Genomic DNA, 19,323 nt, shown 5'->3' on the forward strand with positions numbered 1-19,323 from the left:
CAGTGAGCTGGCTGCTGGGAAATTGTGGACAGAAGCAGAAGAACACAGCCTGGTAAAGTGCTCAGCTCAGTGGCATTTCTCTTTTGGCCTAAAGAATTTGGGAATGCAATAGCCCATCTGCTCTGAAATGATCAGTGATGCTCTCTGTACAAGCAGTCTGAGCCCTCTCGGGTTTGGGAGGAAAAAAAAAAAAAAAAAGAGTCATAAAGTCTCTAGCAATGGCTTTCAGCCATTAGAGGAGACCAGAGTCTATGGTCTAGAGGGGACAAAAAGATGGACAGCAGTACCCAGAAGGGCTGAGGTCAGTCACTTCAGTTCTATAATTAGGAAATAAATAGCATGCTAAATAAACCCAGAGTAGAACCTTTTGAGGAGTGTGACAGAGCTGAAAGTTGGCAAGGAGCAGCTGAATGAGAATGTGATGGAAAAATACTGATCAGGTGGGCCACGTGCCACCTCCCCAGCTGGTTTGTATGATGCAGCCGTTCTCCCATCCCTGGCACTTGCCTCCGTGCGTTGCCAGCTCCTCAGGACAGAGGCTGGCCTATTTAGAGCTCTGCAAAGTGCCCATTACTCTTTTAGACACCATTTTCAGAAAATACATAAGAGTCCAAAGAGCACTGTGCCTCCAGATCCAACAGGCTCAGGAACAGCACGGCTCTGCAGCCCACAAGCCAAAGCCTCACTGGCACTGCAGGGAAGGCAGAGCAGGAGAAGAGGAAAAAAGCATTGCCTTTATTTCCATCTGCAAAGCTTTTTTTGTGCTCACATGTCACTGACAGGTACTTTGCTTATTTTCAGCTGACAATCAAACCCTGCCTAAGAGGTGTTTTCCTTTTTGCTCCTGCTACACACTGCCATAGATGAACACCCTGATGTTTCCTCTGGCAAAAAGGTTTCCTCAGGGGTGCAAAGTCCACAGGAGTCCTTCAGCACACAGCATGTTTGCTGAGCAGGAGAAAAGCTGGGCTGGGGGAAATGAAGCAGAAAAAGAGTTCAGAGTTGTGGCAGCAACAGCCAAAAGAGAGAGGGATGTGAAGAACAAAAGGTGATTGTCACCACGGTGTTGCACGGGGGTGTCTCAGGCTGGTTCAGCAGCACGTGGAGTTCTCTCTGCCTGGTACCTTTCCAACTGCTGCATTTACAAAGGTGGGATTTTCATTAGTCTTTTTTTGGCCTCTCTGTACAGAGGTAATTGCCTGCACGAAGCAGAAGGCAAAGCTGCGTTCTTCCTGTGCTTGCAGTTTCCAGCATGTACAGTTGTCCACTTTTGCAGTAGCCACACTGCTCAGAGAGGGATCCTCCTGTCTCCAAAGCATTAGGGTGTTCCTGGACACTCCCACCCCACCTCTCAGCAATACCAGCAGGTAGAAATATCTGCTGGGCTGAAGCAGCTAAATCCCTCCCTAGAAGGCTGGAAATGAAGCTCAGCTCTTTCCAGCACTCTTCCTTTGGGGATGGCTCAGGCTCAGATGGCATTTTCCAGCTATGACCTGTCACTGTGAGTGGCACAGCCTTGCCCCTGGCTCTGGGCCAGAGTGCTCCACCCACGGCACGGGCACACACGGCTGCTGCAGCACCAGCACATCGGCCAGGGCAATTCCCCACGCACCAGAGGGAGGGCAGCTGCCTTCACAAGCCACAGCTCACCAGCTGTTCTAACTACCCAAAGTCAGGTTTGTATTTGAGACATAAACCTTAAGGAATTTAGAGATTTTAGAGGAGCTAAGATTTTAGTTAGAAATAAGCTTTATTGGAGTTAATTAAAATAAATGGGTAGGCCTTGATGAAGTTAAGAGTTAGTAGTTATTGTCAACACAATGTTTGGTTAGATGGGTTTATAATGAAGAACACAGAAAGTGACAAATAGCTTTTAGTAACGTAACACAATTGTGGGCTCCTTTGTTCTGAAACCAAGTGAAGACAGGGAATGGGAGTTCTACCAAGGGTTCATTTGCCATATTTGAATTGAAAAGGTAGAAAGGTCAGAAAGAGGAAGACTTCATTTACTTCCTCATTTTGGGACCCCTCCCCATGAAAGGGACCACTGACCCATTTCAAGGAACAAACTACACATGCTTGATAGCTTTTGAACTAATTAGCATATGAAACGGGGAATGGGATGGACCAAAATTATGAATATGTAGTTGTATTTTGGGTATTTAATACTTGTATAGATAAAAAGGCTCTGTAATCACCTGTGAATTGCAGGGTGTATTTGGGAGCTATCCCACACGCTGCCCACGTCACAACAAACATACACTCTCTAAACTGTTACAGAGTTTTTGTCCGTCACAGCTGGATATTGGTACTAGATCAATATCCATATTTTTTTAATAAATCACATACCCAAAATGTGCTTCCTTCCTCCCAGACATCCCTGCTCCCACACTACAAGGTGCAGCTGGAACCCCTGAACACTGCCCAGAGTAAAACACCAATGACCTGCACTGGTTCTTCCCTCCCTTTCTGGACACACAGCACCTTTTCCATCACTTCCCTCCTTGGGAACACAGCTCAGGATTCTGGCTGGCCACAGCCACCTGTAAATTTATGCTGCCACCTCTTCAGTGTTCACCTCTCCTCAGCAAGAAGGGAGCAGCAATTTTGGTTTGTTTTGTTTTGTGACAGGTCCATAACAATGCTCTCTTCTAACAGCTGAGCTTCTCTCAGGTCAGAGAAACCTCCAACAGTCCCGAGGACTTAAAATAAAAGCCTTGCCTGGAGGCTCAGCTCCATTTGAGGCGTATTTTCCTGCCTGGATCTGTTTTTTCCTGCCTGGATCAGATGGTGAAAGAGCTAAAGTACACCTGGAATCAATTGGACTGCAATTTTCTGCAATCAAACTCAAACACATTCCTCAAATACCTAAAGTTGAGTCTGATACCGGATGTTTATCTGCTGAGCCTATCTGTTAACTTGATCACAAGCAGAGCTGCCTTGAGACACACCAAACAGCCCAGCTGAGCCACTGACAAATTCAGCAACCATAAACCCTGGGTATTTTCATATGGTTAATTAAAAGATAAGGAATACAACTCTGTTTGACTGAGTGGTGTGGGATCACACCTGTAGCAAGTGTGGAGAGAGGAGGACGCTGTTTGTTCTGCCACCTTCATTCCAGAATTTCCCTCTCTGCCCTTACCCAGAACTCCCTCCTTCCCTGTGACTCAGGCTACAGCAGTTACTCATCTCTCCACGTACACAGCGCCCTGGAAAATGTGACTTGCTCCTTGAGAGCTTTCTCCACGTAGGAAGCTCCAACACCCAGTAAACAGAGGAAACATTTAAAATATCTGAAATGAGAAGAAGGATTTTTCCATCCAGTTATATAAAGCAACCATTAACACAGCTCAGAACAGTTGATGTTACCAACAACATAATGCAGGGCTCTTTTGGAAGAATACAAAAAAAGTAGGTTTATAAACATCACATTGGGTACAGTTTTTTCCTCTTATAATTTATTTTCCTCCCAGTGCCTTTCAGATGGGGCAGGGTCCATGTACCCCGGAGTGGATTTTGCTGTCCCAGTCACACTCGGGGGGACAGTGCTGAGCACTCTGAGGGACAGGGCGGTCCCCTCACCGCTGCTGGCACAGCCCAAGGGTGGGCCCAGCGTCCGCCACCCACAGCGGGCCTGTGGGCCCAGCATAACCAAACCCAGCGCGCTGAGGGCCCAGACACCATTTCTAAGGCTCGAAGGTCCTGTTTCTAACAGACGCAGTGTTATGTAACCAGCACTGGGTACACCACGCGGCTTATCGGCAGCCTGGAGGGATCTTTGGTCCTCAACAGCACCGAGCTCCGTGTCACCGAGGAGCAACAGCGTCCTTCAGCTGGAGCCGCTCCCCAGGCTGCGTCCCCCACGCCACGGGCGGTGACTCTGGCGGCAGAAAGCGGCGTGCGGTGGACTGAAAATACAGCAAAAGCTGAGGCTGCCCCCACCCCTCACAGCTCCCCGGCCCCGCTCTGTCATGGCCGCGGCACCGCCATCCCCGCCGGTGCCGATAGCCCCGCCCCCAGCCCGCCGCCGCCAATCACCGTCCCCCACCTGACTGACAGTTGCCCGAGCCATTGGACCCGCGGTGTCCCGCACCCCGCTCCTGCTCCAGCCAATGGCACCCGCGCCTCAGTGATGGAGGGCCCTTCCCCTGCTCGCCTTCTGACCAATCGCCGAGCGGATCTGGGCGGAAGCGGCGCGGCGGTGGCCAATGGGAGAGCGAGGGCGGCCGGTAAAGGGCAGCGGGCGGCGGGCCGGGGGCAGACGGGCGGGAGTGGCGGCAGGAGCTGTCGGGGCCTTCGCGCCCGGCCGGGGCTGCAGGTGAGGTGGGAGCGCCTTCCCGCGGGGCTCGGGCACGGCCGGGCCTCCTTCCCCTTCCTCTCGGCACGCCTGGGTGGCTGCCCCGCGTCTGTGCCTGCCCGGCCGCCGTCCTGCCGTGGGCTGTCTGCGCGCCCGGCCCCGCGTGTTTATTGCCCGCGGGAGATGGGGATGTCTCTCGGTGGGGATGTGGCGGGCAGTGTCCGGTCTCCTCGAGGCTCTCCCCGGCGTTGGGAGCTCTGGGAGGTGGCGGTGCGGTGGCAGCTTCCCACTTCGCTGCCTGGGTGCGGGGCTGTGCAGGGCAGGGGCTGCAGGCATTCCGGGAGGGAGGGAGGGCCGAGCTGGGTGCGGAGCGGAGAGTGCTCCTTGGGGAATGAGAGCCAGGGGGATCGTGCCCCTGTCAGGTCATCCTGCTCCCGCTAAAGCGGGCTCTTCCTTGGTGCTCGCCATCCAAGGTCCTGACCCTGCTACGAGCATCTTACATCAGCTTCAGACTCCCTTTTGTTGCCTGCTGTGTGTTACCCTGTGTGATGGGACTGCGCTCCATCCTGCACCTTCAGGTGTAACTTGTGCATCTCCTCCAGCGCAGGAAGTGTCCATGTATCTATCACAATTGATGAGTTACAGCTGCTGGGATGTCTCACCTGATGCTAACTTGTTTGCAGAGGTATGTCAGGAGCAGCTTTATTCATGCAGATATGGCTGGAGGGATTGCATTCTGTACTTTCAGTCTCATGTGGGTTCCCTCAGAGAATTTGTGGCAGCTTCCTCTTATTGTTGATGAACAATTGTCACTGGTCTGGCAAGTATAAAGATTCCTGTCAGCCTCTTAGATTGCTTTTTGGCTTTCACAGCACTGGTGTGTCCTTCTGTAACAAATGTTCCTGGCTTGTTAGTCAGCTACTGGTACAGTGTGTTCATCTTCCATGCCTCATTTATCAATTATTATCATGCTCAGCCATGTTCATAATATTGCTTAGGTTGACATGTTGTAGTCCCTGCTGATGTGGTGTCCATAGAACACTCAGTTCAGTTGTTTGCATTTGTGATATCTTGTTTTTAGACTTTCTTTGATAATGTGTATTTCCTGTGCAGGGAGTTTATTGATGAGTAGTCTTGGGTTGCTGTCTTATCTTTCATGAGTCACTGTCTCTTTGAGGTGCTTGCTTAGTTCTTATATCACAAGAGAAGTTTCAATAGCTTCTCTTGTCTCTTTTTAGATCAGTGGACATGCAGCCATTCTTCTTCTAGGCATCGCTTATTTTGGTCTCAAAGTCAAGAGTAAGAACGGGAAGGATATGAAAAGAGAAATAAAAGCTAATGTTTGAGTTCTTCCATTCTCCTTAATCTTAAAAATAGTTGCTTTTGCCTGGGAGGTCCTCTGTGTTACTGAGTGAATTAGTTGCACAAAGGATCAGGCTGACCTAAGATTGTGCCAGACTGTCTCTTATAGGTGTGGAAAAGATGTGGAGGTTGTAGATAAAACCTTCTATCTTACAGAACTGTTTTTGAAGAAACTTAAAAATTAGCTTGTTCTATTCTTCCTGTAAAAGCTGTATTTCTCTATTCAGAGAGTGAATAGCAGCTTAAACTATTAGTGTTTCATAAAGCTGCTTTATTAAACCTGTCATGTGAAAGAGTTGTATTGGGAGGGAAAGGTGGCAAAAAAGCACCCTTTGACCTTGACACAGGCATATGAAGATGTTTTCTGAGTCCAAGTTCCAGCTATACTCCAGATGGGATTTGATGTAGGATAGGGAATGGTTGCTTTAAAGCAGTGAAACCCCTGGGTGCTACTGGATTTTTATTGTCCTGTTACATTTTTTCATCCATATCTCTTGCCCCTTCATCCCGACTTTCACACAGCCAGCTCTGGCAGCACCAGAACTTGGATTAAGCTAACCAAGAACAGGATCATTCAGTTTCTGGTAGGAGTATAAGTGCTGGGCTTGGCTGCTTGTAATTTCTACTGAAAGGTGCAAAGACCAGCCTGAAACTGATCGCTTGGACTTTTCAGCAAAAGCCTAAACAATTGTGGTTTGTTGGTACTTTGGAGTCTTCATCTACACTTCAGAGCTTCTCTGGAAGAGCGTGTTTCATGATGTGTTACAGCTCTGAATTGCTGTTCTTAATGTACTGTAGTTCAATTGATCTTCTGTGCAAGTATTTACCCTTCTTCTGCCTATATATCTTGCAAAGTTTAAGCTTATATGCAGTTAAACATCTGATCAAACTCAGCTGATTGACTGAATTTCAGTTGGTTTAATTTCAGTGTGCAAGGGCATGCTGTCCTTCTTGTGGAGAAGCAAAGTCCCACTTGCCCAGCATATACGGGTGGCAGTGAAGGTACCTGTGGGGCAGCTGTCTTAGCCTTTCCTGGCTCTAGGAAGGCTTCTGTACCCAAGGGCTTATCTTTCCTTCAGCTCCCTCAGTTGACTTAACAATAAAGATTGCCTCTGACTGCCAGCCTTACTCTGCCAGTATCAGGCAGCAGTAATTGAAAATGCTTTGCAAAGCAGTTCAGTACAAACCAGGTGCTTGAAACGTCATTGAGCCTGAGCTCTTAGAGGTAATGGCAGTGGAAGGCAGTGCCAGACTTGGCAGAGAACAGATTTTTATCTGTATCTCTAGACTGACTAAGAAGTGCAGTTGACTATTACTCTCTCTGCTGTTGAGAAATGCTTTCATTTCTTCTTATCATGGGTTCAGTCTGGCTAAAACAAAGGACATTGACAGCTTTCTCTGCTAATATGGGTTGAGCTCCTGGAAACACCAAAGTTTTCTGAAATGTCTCATGTCTTATTTGCAGGTAACTGAGCTACAGCCCTATTCAGGGCATCAAGTACTCAAAAAGTATAGTACAGGCCCCTCATAGGAAGGGCCAAGTGACTGACTGCTGCGGAGAGTAGCTTGTCCTGCTTCTAAACTTACCTCAAAGCATCCTCAAATATGCTTTTGTGTAGAGCTGCAGGTTCCAAAAAGCTTGTGCAGAAGGGATTCAAGCCTGGCTCTCTTATCTGGAACGCCCAGTTCTGTGAAGTGTTGGTTGAGCATATGTGAATATGAAGGGTTGTACTGAGTGGAATAAGCACATGCACAGTCATTTACAGTGAACCTCCTTGTAAGAGGTAAGGACAAAATGTCCTAAAACACAAGCCTGTAATACCCCTAGCCTGTCACTCTGATTCAGCAGGAGAGAGGGCAACGTAGCTCTTTGCACATGGAATTGCTGGTGACTGCTGTCATGCTCCAAAACCTCTCTTTTATTTGCAGTCTGGAAGAGCATGAGTATTCAGCAGTGGTGGTAGCTGTGTGTTGGTCCTGTCTCTTTGTGTAGTTCTTCTGCCCTGAAACGTTTTTGCTTTATTTTCAATGTTACTTGTGTGCATTACATTGCTCTTCTAGCACAAGCCTTCTATCTGTCATGGGCAGGCTGTGAGGGAATGACTCTGCAGATCTTCGGCTCCCCTGTGGAGAGGAGCTGCTCTTCAGGGGAACAGCAGTAAGCAAGGTATTTAAAGACCTCGGTGAAACAGCACCTCAGCTTTTCATCCTGTTCGATATAGGTGTTTTCAGGCTGCTTGAACTGGACTGTTCTCAAATGAAGTTCTCTTACCTGTGTTGTGATTTGTTCTAGGTGGGCTCTCCCTGCTGTGTGTGGAGCATGTTCCCCACTCGCTCAGCCCTCTAGCTGAGCAAACAGCTGTGATGTGTTTGGACCTTGAGCTGTTCCTCCAGTACGTTCAGCTGAGCCCTGTGGCAGTGTGGGAATGGAGGGGTTGCAGTCAGAGGATAAATGAGGCTTTAACAATGTGATGCTTCAAAATATAATGAAGGAATAGAGCAGACTTCCTTGAGGAGGGTTGGTCTATAATGCAGTTTTTATTAGCTCGCTTAGCTCTTTGTGGCTTGATTCCAGCAGCATTCCCTCAGCTTCTGAGCATGGTTTGTTGAGTTCTCTACAGTGTGTTTACTCCGTTTCTTCCCTGGAGCTTAGTGCTGCTCCCTGGCACAGTTATGTGGTAGGCAAGGGACACCTGCTAATGCTGGAAGACTGTGCAAAGGTGTTATCGAACATTTCTCTCTGTACCTAAAAGTTATCTTGACCTCTTCTACAAGGACCTATAGTTATATAACGTAGTAGTTGGAGAGACAGTCCCAAGTCTCTGCATTTTATCTTAAAGGAAAGGCTCATGTTATTTGAGCAAGCATAATTATTTGACTACTGCGATTAATTGTTTTCTGTGAAGTCAGCGTCTGCTCCTGTCTTGGTTTAATCATGTTTGTGAGGTGTGTGCAATAAAAGCTAATGCAGAGGTTTCCAATCCATTTGACACAAACAGGAACCAGGATAAGGTGATGTAACAAGGTCTCTACATAGCAACCCTAGCTAATGTATAAAAGTTGCCTGTTCTGAAATAGAACTATTTCTGATTAGTTAAGATGGTATTGTGGGGAAACAAAGGCAGTTCCTGTAGTTAGAAGGAAGTGAATATCAAATCTCATTTGGCTGCAAATTAACATTCTTGGAGAAGTGAGAGTGCTGAAGAGCCCTTGGCCCTCTTGGCTATAGATTTATTCTTGGGTGCATTTTTAAGCAACCTGCCTTGGGCTGTACACCCAGCCCTCTGAGATGCTTGATTTCTGCTCTGAAGGTGTAGAACTCCTCAAGGGCAAGGTAGAAAGCTCTAGTTCAAGGCACCTGTCTTTCTGACTGTGCTGATGGTTCCTTGTGCTATGAACTTTATCCCTGTAACCTCAAAGTACCTCTAAATTTAGTGTGAGCCAAGTTTGTAACTGATGAAAAGGTCAAGTTCCAATGAAGGCACCAGCCAAGAATTTTTTTTTGAGCAGGGTGTAAACAATACTTGTTGTTTTCTGTACTTGCCAACCAGCCAAATCCTGGCATGGGTATGGCTCTGGCCCAGGGAGGGATTTGCACTGAGGACTGCAATAGGCTGTCTAAATAGTGTTCTTTTAAGCATCTTTGTGATGGGCCATGTCAGTGTGCCCTCTTTATTTTGGAGACAAAATCTGTCACTTGTTGGACAACAAACCTGTGGTGGGCTTTGCCAAACTCCTGAGGACTGCACTTTATCTCTCATGGCCACATCTAACCCTAAACTTAAGTGCCTTAAGTGCTCAGCTAATTCTGAGTTATGCCCTCTGTGCTTTGAGGTCTGAGTCTTAGCTGGCTCTTTTAAATGGTCAGAAGTACTGAGTGATGCATCAAGATCTCAGCATTTGCTTCTGACGTGTTCTCTGAGCCGCACTGGAGGTAATGGGAGGTTCTGCACTGGGTGAGCTTGGGCTGGGTACATGCCAGTCTCAAGATAAGTGGTGTTATGACTTGCTTTTTGTGCATAAGCTGATGAGGCATAGTATTGGTGTGGCCCTAAAATACTTGGGCCTGTGTAATTTTCAGGAAACAAAGCAGTTTAGACGTAGTACTTTGCCATGAAAACAAAGGCATTTTTTATACAGGTGCTGGGTAAAAGGCTATGGAACTGTGCAATAAAGCTTGAGGCAGTCCTCCTGAGTCCTCTTACACAGGTTCTGTACTTGTGTAGCTTGTCCTCAGTGCTTAGTCTGGCAGCCTTTCCCATCAGGACACATGCTTCAGAGTCTTTCTCAAGTGTATTCATCTTCATCTGGATGGTCTCTAAACATCATCCTCTGCATTTAAACTGCTGAAAGCTCAGCAGTGTGACACTCCCATGCACTTCCTGGAGTGACATTTGAGTAATATGCTGGCATAAAACTTGTCTTTGTTTAAAAAACTATGCAGTGCTCTACTTTTTACCCTTCCCTTAATGAAGTTCCTGTTCCCATAATGTGGTTCTAAATATCTTACTTGGTAGTGACAAGCCTGTACCTTCTGATTTTGCAGTGTGTCTTTCAGAAAAGTCATTAGCTTTGGCTGATGTTAAAGATGCTATTTTCCTGGAATCATTCCATAAAGAGATAACTTCAGCCTTCCTCCTTAAAAAGGTGGCAAAAAACCTCACCTTATTTCTGATCCCAGTCTGCCTAGGCACAACTCTTTAAAGTAGGGTAGGTTTGCTTTCCTCTTGTCTGATATACTTGTTTTCAGAGTTTTATTCCCAAACATACACTAAAATATATTAAACCAGGCTGAGAAATGTCTGATGTTAGTTAACAAAGTCTGCCTGCTTAAATCTGTCAGAAGTGGCCTCTTTGGCTCTTCTGAGTCCTTGTGGGTAAGAGCATTACTGTGCTTGGTAAGCTGTAACTGAAGAGCAAAGGGAATTGTTGAAGACTCACTTTGGTCAGGCGTGTTTCCAGTGTTGTGGTGTCCAGCTGAGCTCTGAGAGCATCAGTGAGCCAGAATGCTGAGGGGTGGGGAGGCATCCGTGAGGCTTTTGTACCAAGCTGCCCTTCCTGGAAATGGCATTCCTTCAAGATTCTTCAGGCCATGTAATGGAGAACAGCATATCTCGTTAGTGCAGCCCCTTTCAAAGAAGCCTTTGCTCTTTGTGTTCCATATAGCTGCATCCTTGCATTAGCCCAAAGCATTTCTAATTCTTCAGTGAAATAAATGAGTCTGCCAGGCTTTCAGTGCCTTGTTAAAAGGAGGGAGGATCCTGTGGGAATGGCTCCCTTTAATATCTTTGCTTTTTTAGTGTTGCCTTTCCAGTATGAGGAGTCAGACTCTGCTTTCGTGGGTGGAGGAGCTGTAAAGTTTGGTAGCTACCAAATCCTTTGTGTGCCCTGTTGAGTCACAGTGACTTCTGTCTCAGGAAGTTGCCTCTCCACAGGAAACCTGAAACTGAAATGTGTACTGGTCTTAGATTTGTTGATAGTTGTGAATTCACTTACTGTACAAGTAAATATTTTGATGATGGCTTTTCCAAAAACCCAGTGGTTTTGAAAGGTTACATAAAGAATTTGCTGTAGCTCTACTGGCTTTTTTTGTACTTGTGTTTCTTTCTGCCTGGAAAGGGTGAGACTTGGGATTTTTTTTTTTTCATTATACTTGTACAGATAAAGTGCACTGTGTTGACAGTAATGCTGAAATGTTTCCTGTAACATGATTTTCAGTTTTTTGATGAAAGGGCAAATGGAAAGACCACAAATCCATCACTTGCTTTCCAGTGATTGATTTTAAAGTTATCCCTCAGTTAAAGCTGGGATTTAACAACATTGCTTGTGAGGCCTGCACGTCTTTGGGGCTGTCATGCCTGTAAGTGATTAAAAAAAAAGAATTGTGCAATTAAGATGCTTCAAAATAACATGCTTGGGGCCAAGAGCTTCAACTTCTTTGGGTTCCTCAGTGTGGATCTCAACTGCTTTGATGGATGGAAAGGTTTGATTGCTTCCAGTGGCATGTTTTTTTGTGATTTTGCCTAGCCTGCCAGAGGTGAATCCAATGCTTTGTATATGGAAAAAGCCAAATGTTTGTCCATTTAGCTTAATGCTGACCCAGTTAGAGGAGATGCTAGATTAAAATTTGTCTGGCTCTACCCTGTGGTTATTTATCTTTTTTGTTTAAACAGAATAGTTTATTGGGTCAGTGCAAAAGGGGTTTAACAAAACAGAAGCAAGGTGACCTCATCCCAGCTGGTTAAAGAGGGAGACATTTGTCCTCGGTGATTAGAGGCAAAGCTCAAATCCATTTTAGTGAGCTAAACCCTTAAAATTTTAGGGCTGAGTGCCTTGACTCAGCCCTTGCACATCTGCCCTGGCTGAGACAGGTCTGTTTAGGTCTTCAGAAATACCAGGCTTTAGAGCAAGTGCCTCAAGTGACACAGCTGAATCCATAGAGCCTGGAGTCTGCATGGGCTGCATCCACTGCTTAAATAATCACTGCAGAAAGCTGTGCAATTGAAGCAGTGCCAGCTTTGTGTTACATCTACAGGCTGATCTGAGCTTTTGGGTAAAGATTTTGACAAATACATAAACCTCTAGCACATGTTTGTGGCGTAAGTTCTGTGAATGTGTGTTTTAGACTGTCTAAAATGGAAAATACTAGTTCATAAGTGTCAAACATAATCCTGCGTACCAACAGCTGATTTTTCTGAAAGTAATGGCAAGCTTGTATGCTGTTTTAAGGGAGTGACAGGCTAACATGATACATAAAAGTATCAGAATACGTGGTGTGTTTGTAATCTCAAGATTATACGGGAGAGAACATTCTCAGGAAGATGGGGTTTAGGTGGATTAATTATACTGAGTCACTAGTACAAAATCCTAATGACTAATTGTGCTCAGTTTTATTTTAAAAAATTCACTAAGGTGAAAGTTGTAAACAGCAAACGAGCTTAAAATCCAGGTGTCAGGATGCTCTCAGGTATTAGTGCCTCTTAATTTTCTGAATAAAACAATGATAGGAAAATGTCAACAGAACTTCTGGGAGCTTGATATGAGGGAGATTTGCTTGAGCACCTGATTGTCCTTGAGTTCAGGAACCTGGTCTGCTCTTCAGCCATTTGTGCCTTCCCTGGTGAAGCCATTGCTGTAGTTTGCCTGTTGTCTCCTACAGAACTGATGATAGTGCTGGTGAAATCTTACCCAGTAGAGATGTCAGATAACATCCTGCAGCTAAACATTGTATTTGACCTCCTCTCATGGTGCCCGTGCAATCTTCTGAGCAGAAGAGTAGAAGGCTTTTTGTGACCCATCCTCTCACTTCTACTGTGATGCTCAGAATTGGAAAACAAAAGCTGAAGAGCTGTCCAAGATTAAATGTCTCTGCTTTCCTCACTCTGTTCTGCTGTGCAGATGGTTGTGGTGGCAGAAATTGCAGCTCTCCAGCATGCTGTTAGTCAATAGCTGATGTCACATGTGTTTTCTTCCAAGGGGTTTTGGTGTAGCTTCACTGAGTACAGAAAGTACTTCTGAGGCTCTTTACTCCTGCTATAAAGGAGAATAAAGCTTTGGTATGGTCTGTCCTGATAGTGTGTTTTCCATTTGGAAGCAGCTGTGGTAGAGAGCAGACAGTTCTGGAGCTTTTCCTGGAAGCTCCGAGTCCCCATCAATTTGTTGTGCCTGTGGGAAGGCAGTTCTAATGGCAAGTATTGCTTACACTGGTATGGTCACGGGCTGAAAGCTTTCTCTTTTATTGCCATCATCAAATTCTTGTAACAAGCCTTCTTGCATGTGCGCTGGTGTTAATTAGGTGGCTGTGTCTGAGCCTCCTGTGGCTCCCACCGTGTTGAAGTGTGATATATTGTAACATCTCGAAAAGCAAGTGTGGGAACAAGAGAGACTGTTTACAAGCTTCCATCTGTGGGAGTGAGCTGCCTTGCTAAACCAGACTAAAAGTAGCAGAAACTTCTTTCAGACTGGCTTCACACTTCAGTAACATTGTAGATATTGCAAAGTTGAGAAGAGTATCCTGCTGATCCTAGTCCTTTAAATAGGAAGAGGTTTGGGGTGGTTTTCTGAGTACAACATCTCACTGTCTTGCCGAGATGGAGCCTCTCTGCTCATGAAGTTGCATTTGCCCACTGCAGATGAGTAGGCAAGTGGTCTAGTCTGGAGTCTGTCCACTGGCAATGAATTTCTGATGCAGATGGATCAGAGTTGGTTATGACTGACTACGCAAATAGCTTGCCATGTTTGCAATGGGACCTTTGTATAAATTTGTGTTCATCCTTTCCAGCTGAGAAATGCAGCTTTATCAGTAATAATCAATTTGCTTTCCCCCCACAGGGTAGCTCAGGCAGCACGTGGATTGGTGACAAGTCTGCTGAGGACTGGCACTTTTTTCTAGCTTGAAGAAAACTGAAATTGGTAAGACTTGACTTGTCACTTACCTTACTTGGGTTACCCATGTTACTTTGGAAAGACCCAGGGAAAAACCTGTCCCTTCAACAAAATTGCAGCCAGCTGTTTGAACTGTATGCTCAAAATAAGCTGGATCAGTTTAAGAATTTGATTCCAAGCTGGAAGGATATATTTTTTATACTTCTTTGCTTCTGTTCCTTTACTCTGAAGCCCTTGAAAGACAAGATACTCATCTAGGCCTTTGGCTGCAGAACTGCAGTGAATAAAAAGAAATACTGAAAATGCCAGTACATAAAGTGACCATCTTAAGTGCAGGCAGGATTTAGTACCAGTGTTCTCATGGAACTGCAAGATTCAGGCTGAGGAGCTAACACAGTAGTTCTTTCAGGTGCTCCTTTTCAAGTCTGGCTTGTACACCTGTGAAGGAACACATGTCCAAAGCTGCTTTTCACCCAGCTTCTGTTTGACTTGGGTAGTCTTGGCCGAGATCCTGCATGTATTGACTGGCTGCTGACACCTGAGACACTGGTGCAATTCTAGGGCAGCACTGATTAGGAATAAATCTCCTTCACAGCTGATCATCCAGTTTACCTTCTGTTGGTCTGAGTGTTTAGAACAATATTAACTAAATTTTCTTCCAACTTAAAAGTTGGTATGCTAGGATTTTGTGGCAGCATTGACTGACAAATTTAGTTGTATATTTAACACGGCAGTTGATACTCATATCCAGCACTAAATTTCTAAAAGCTTTCATGTTGTTTTTTATCTCCAGGCTGAAAATGAGTGCAATATTGGAAACCTCTGAGCTGCCAGCAGTGTTTGATGGGGTGAAGCTAGCTGCAGTTGCTGCTGTTCTGTATGTTATTGTTCGCTGCTTGAATTTAAAAAGCCCGACTGCCCCTCCTGAACTCATTTACCAGGACTCTGCTTTGGCTCGCTTTCTACTCAAATCCTGCCCACTTCTGACCAAAGAGTAAGTGGTATATTTTTTCCATGCTGACCTGTATTATAGGAAGAAGACCTGCACTTATCCATTCTTCCTCGTGTGCTTCATAGACTAGGGTTCAAATGAATGTCAGGGTATACTCTTACTAAAATAAATCTTTTTAGCATTTCTTTGTCTCAGGTACCTGGATTTGACCAAGCCTTGTTGTGTGAAGTCTTCCACAGATGCATGGAAAAAGTCATCACTGTTCATCTTTACAGAGGAAGATACAGAATATCATCTGTATGCTGATATTATACTATACCAGCACCAACAGCTCACTGTGGAAATGGGGGAGGGATGGATGCAGTTAGCACTTGTTCATGCTCTTGTACTCCTTTTTATTAGGGAAGGAGTCTGATGGGGCTCACAGGAAGGAAACATTTTCATGGTGTGTCAGTGCCCTTATAATGAACACAGGGTTGGCTATTAGTTTTTAAGTGCCTGCTCTTATCGGAAGTACTTCAAGTTGATTGAAAACTAATGAAATTTATTACTGGTAGAGCACATCCTAACTAGTTTAATAAAGTAATGACATAGAGGCCAGCTCCAAGCCTGTTGAATACACTTTCAAATTGACCTTGTGTCAGCTGTGTATTTGAGCAGGCTGATCCCTGGTCTTTCATTCCAAGACCTCCAGAATCGGTGCAGCTGCCCTAAGCTTCACCAAGAATATTTTCCAATAATAGCAAGCATTTAGTGCAATTTCATGAGGCTTTGGAGGGACAAGGACTTTGATTACAGTATTTCTCTTCTGCAATCACTTTGAAAACTTGCAAGTCCTATTTAGAAGCTCTAAGTACATCAATTATATAGTAAGTGCTGAGTGCAGCTGCATGAACTTTCCTTTGGATCTCAAAAGTCAAGCTGACTTAAGGATAGTCATTTCAGGGGAGATGAGAGGCTTTTAGCAGTGCTGTGTTTGGTGCCTTGATTACATAAGGTATAAGATGTTAGGCCATGGGGTCTGTAAACTTTTAGAGGAAACAAAGCATTATCTGTTGAAATTGGAACCCAGAGAGACTTCTGTGATGGTTCAGGTTAGTGGTAACAAAGATGTGTTTGGATTCTTGATTATATCTACTGCCTTAACTGCAAAGCAATTCCTTTCCTAAAAAATACTTTGAGGAGGTTTGAGTTACTTGGTGCTTCAGGTGGTTGCCGTCCCAGTGTTGCTCTGCAGTATGACATGTCTTCAATCACTGAAGGAGCAAGCATGAAGCTGATTACCAGCGTTGAAGGCATATTTAGTATTAGGCTAGTTGTTGGAAATGGATTGCAAGCTAATTTAGAGTCCATTTCCCTGCTATTTCAGCTCTGTTCTCACAGCACAGGCTCCTAGCACTGCTGTATTATTGACTTTCAGTTGGAGAACAAAGCATTCCCAAAAGAGTGAAAATGCAAAACACGTCCAGCAGTATTTAGGCATCTGTTGTGCGTTAATTGCAGGAGTGATGAGCTGCTTGCAGAACCCTGGTGTTGTGCTGGTCGTGTGCAAGTTTGATTTGTTTGCTGTCTCTGGATCAGCTGAGCTCAGGCTCGCCAGCTTCTCTCAAAACTGTAGCAATCATCTCCAATACCGGGTTCTTGGGCAAAATATTGTCTGAAGGACTTCCATGACAAAAGGAAGCAAACTCAGCTGGAACAAACCAGAACAAAGTATGCCAATAGGTAACTGTTCAGTCCTCTTACCTCTATGTCTCTGTTAAGGAAGACAGGACTGTTGGGACTATAAGTGCTGTTGGGAATTTAAAGAGTTTACAGGAAAGACAGCTCTAAGATGTATATGTGATTATTTCTTTTTACTATTCTAGTGATGTTATCACAGACTTTTTTTTTCAATATGGAATTTTTTTTTTAAAAATAAAGAAATCCTGCCTTTAGGCATGAAAGTCACCTGGAGACTACAGGGGAACAAATGTATTTAAATTTCTGCAATTATGCATCAAACAGTTTGTAGGATAATTAGGAAAAAAAACTATGTGAAAACAGCTTGTGCAGTACTCCACTGAAAAATCTTGCAAGGCTTTGATTACTTGCTAATTATTCAGAGTGTTAGGAAAGCTGATTAAGCAGCTCTTTTCAGATTCTACCATGAAAGCAAAATAAGTAGCCCAGCAATCCCTTCTGTTATATTAGTACTGGATTTGTTGTCAAATCTGTTTTAAGACCAATTCTTCTGTGCAGAGGAATGTTCATAGCTGTGAACTGACTTTCAGGCCTGGTTTGTTCAGGGAGGAAGGGGTGAGGGCACTGCTGTGAAAAACAGGCTGGCATGGAGAAAGCAGAAACAAGCAAAGTTATTCTATCTGTGCAGGTGTTTAAAAATTCTTAGAGTAAACACTTTTAGACTTTATTTTCCCTTTATGGCACAATCCTCACCTCTGGTCTAATTCGGTGCATTGTAATTGTGGTGTCATTCAGTGAGCCAACTGGTGGTGGATGAATAATTTAAGAACTTTGAGTTGTAAAACTGCCTGAGATGGCTGTATGCCAGGTACCTTATACTTGTAGATGTTAGTACTGGTTTTTACAGTTCTGTAAACTGCCAGAAACTTTCTACATATCCGCCAAACACTGGGAAGCAAGAGAATCTGTCTTCCTAGAGCTCTGTCTTGCCTCTTTTTCCATTGCTCTGACCCTGTCCAGCTCTGTACTTTGGCTTACCAAGTGGAGCAGCATAATCAGACCCTTTTCCATTCAAATTGCTGTTTCTTATATGGAAGCTCTTGCAATTCAGCACAGCTCTTGGTGCCCTTGAGCATTTGGGCCTAACTGCTGGTGGCAGCTGTGTCCTTTTGCTGTCTTTCAAAAGGGTACAGAAAGTCCTTCATCTGCTCCTATTCCTGTAGAAATGCAGTGCTGGCTCTTTGATTCACGAGGGTAAATTTGGCCAGTGCTTGCTGTACTAGGCTAGACATTTTTGGCTGTTTACAGTTTATTCTAACAAAGTGTGGGTATCTTTATTTCTGTAGTGATGTGGCACGTGTCATCTGTATCGAAAATAATTACCCTTGCTGTCTGCACACTTTTTATCATCAGTAAAGGCAAGCTCCTCAAAGACTGAGGCAAATGACTGTCAAGCCTGTTAGTAAACACTGTCAAAGATCCAGCCTAGATCCTTCTTATCCTTTGTTTGCACACCAACCTGTGCTGGGTGAGCAGGCTGCCTGGTACCAGAAGACTCTTCTACACTGTCACTGCTTTTCTCTTAGATGCAAGGAGATGAGTAGTCAGAAAAGCTGTCTTCAAGCTTTTCAGTGTTCTTTTCTTCCCCCTAATAGCAAGCAGTGTTTGATCCCTGTCAACTCCTAGGTGTTTTACTCTGGAAGGAACACTTCCAGGAGAATAATAAACTAGAAGAACAGTGTTACCCCTGAAGCTTTGGCAAGTGAACATGCTGAGAGGTAGAGGAGAGTGGCAGCTCCTGTTGGTAAGTTGAAGCTTTGACCTTGCAGAGGAAGCAGCCTCGGAGGTCTGAGTTTTTGCTGGGTGCTGTGGCATTGGCAGCAGCCATGCGTTCTACAGCTCTTATCGGCCAGGAAAATTCTGGGTGCTGTAAATCCTCATGCCTTGTTTTGACTAAAATACTTCTTGTAGTCACTGGTGGGGGAGGAGGGGTGTGATGGGCACTTTGCTAAATAAAAGCTTCTTAAATGGTGAAGGAGGTGGTTTAGCCAAGGAGACCAGTCTGTACTTTTAAATAGTTCTGACTTCACACAGGTACTGTGGGCAGCAAACAAACACTTCTACTCCATTTGTTTCTCTTTTGAGACTCAGGGACTGTGGAAGCTCCAGAACTTGCTTAAATTTTTTTGTTGCAATTTTTTTGCTGTGTCCTCATCACATTGAGCAGTCTAGCTGAGCTGATGCAGAAAAAGCTGCTTTCTACATATTTGGGGTCGAGGGCTGAACCCTGCAGACTTTCATGAGTTTCCGTGATTGGAATTCAATTTGCATTCCGTAGCATCAAATAAAGGACAAGGCTCAAACAAAGTTTGATTTTGTAAAGCCTTCTTTAAATACCTCCAAACTGCTCTGTAAAGGGGAAAATAATCTCTTACCTGTTGTAATGAAGGCAAGAGTACTTAGAATATCCTGACATTGGCAAGTTGTAGACTGTTTTCTCACCATCAGTATCCAGTGTGCACATAAAGGCCAGGTAAGAGTTAATGCTTAAAGAGTTAATCTCCTCAGATGAAATGAAGCAATGCACCAGAAATAAGCCTGTTGCTGAATTTCCACTTCAAATTTTTGAGGACCTGAATGC

General features: G+C 44.8%; 1 protein-coding gene across 3 annotated transcripts in view; it reads left to right on the forward strand.

The window, feature by feature from the left end:
- The first annotated feature begins 4,225 nt into the window (after positions 1-4,225).
- The window catches only part of ABHD2 (abhydrolase domain containing 2, acylglycerol lipase), a 38,528-nt gene continuing 23,430 nt past the window's right edge, over positions 4,226-19,323 (forward strand). The window contains exons 1-3 of one of the 3 annotated variants that reach the window (XM_041469341.1): positions 4,226-4,321; positions 13,994-14,074; positions 14,841-15,041. In XM_041469341.1, the coding sequence (XP_041325275.1) occupies positions 14,848-15,041 (194 nt within the window). In that variant the 5' untranslated portion in view covers positions 4,226-4,321; positions 13,994-14,074; positions 14,841-14,847. Of the gene's footprint in view, positions 4,322-4,928; positions 4,986-13,326; positions 13,350-13,993; positions 14,075-14,840; positions 15,042-19,323 lie in introns of those variants that run through there. The other 2 variants (XM_041469343.1, XM_041469344.1) reach the window with 2 other exon arrangements.

Source organism: Pyrgilauda ruficollis, unplaced genomic scaffold, assembly GCF_017590135.1.
Source record: "Pyrgilauda ruficollis isolate IOZ18807 unplaced genomic scaffold, ASM1759013v1 scaffold23, whole genome shotgun sequence".
NCBI classification, from domain to species: domain Eukaryota; kingdom Metazoa; phylum Chordata; class Aves; order Passeriformes; family Passeridae; genus Pyrgilauda; species Pyrgilauda ruficollis.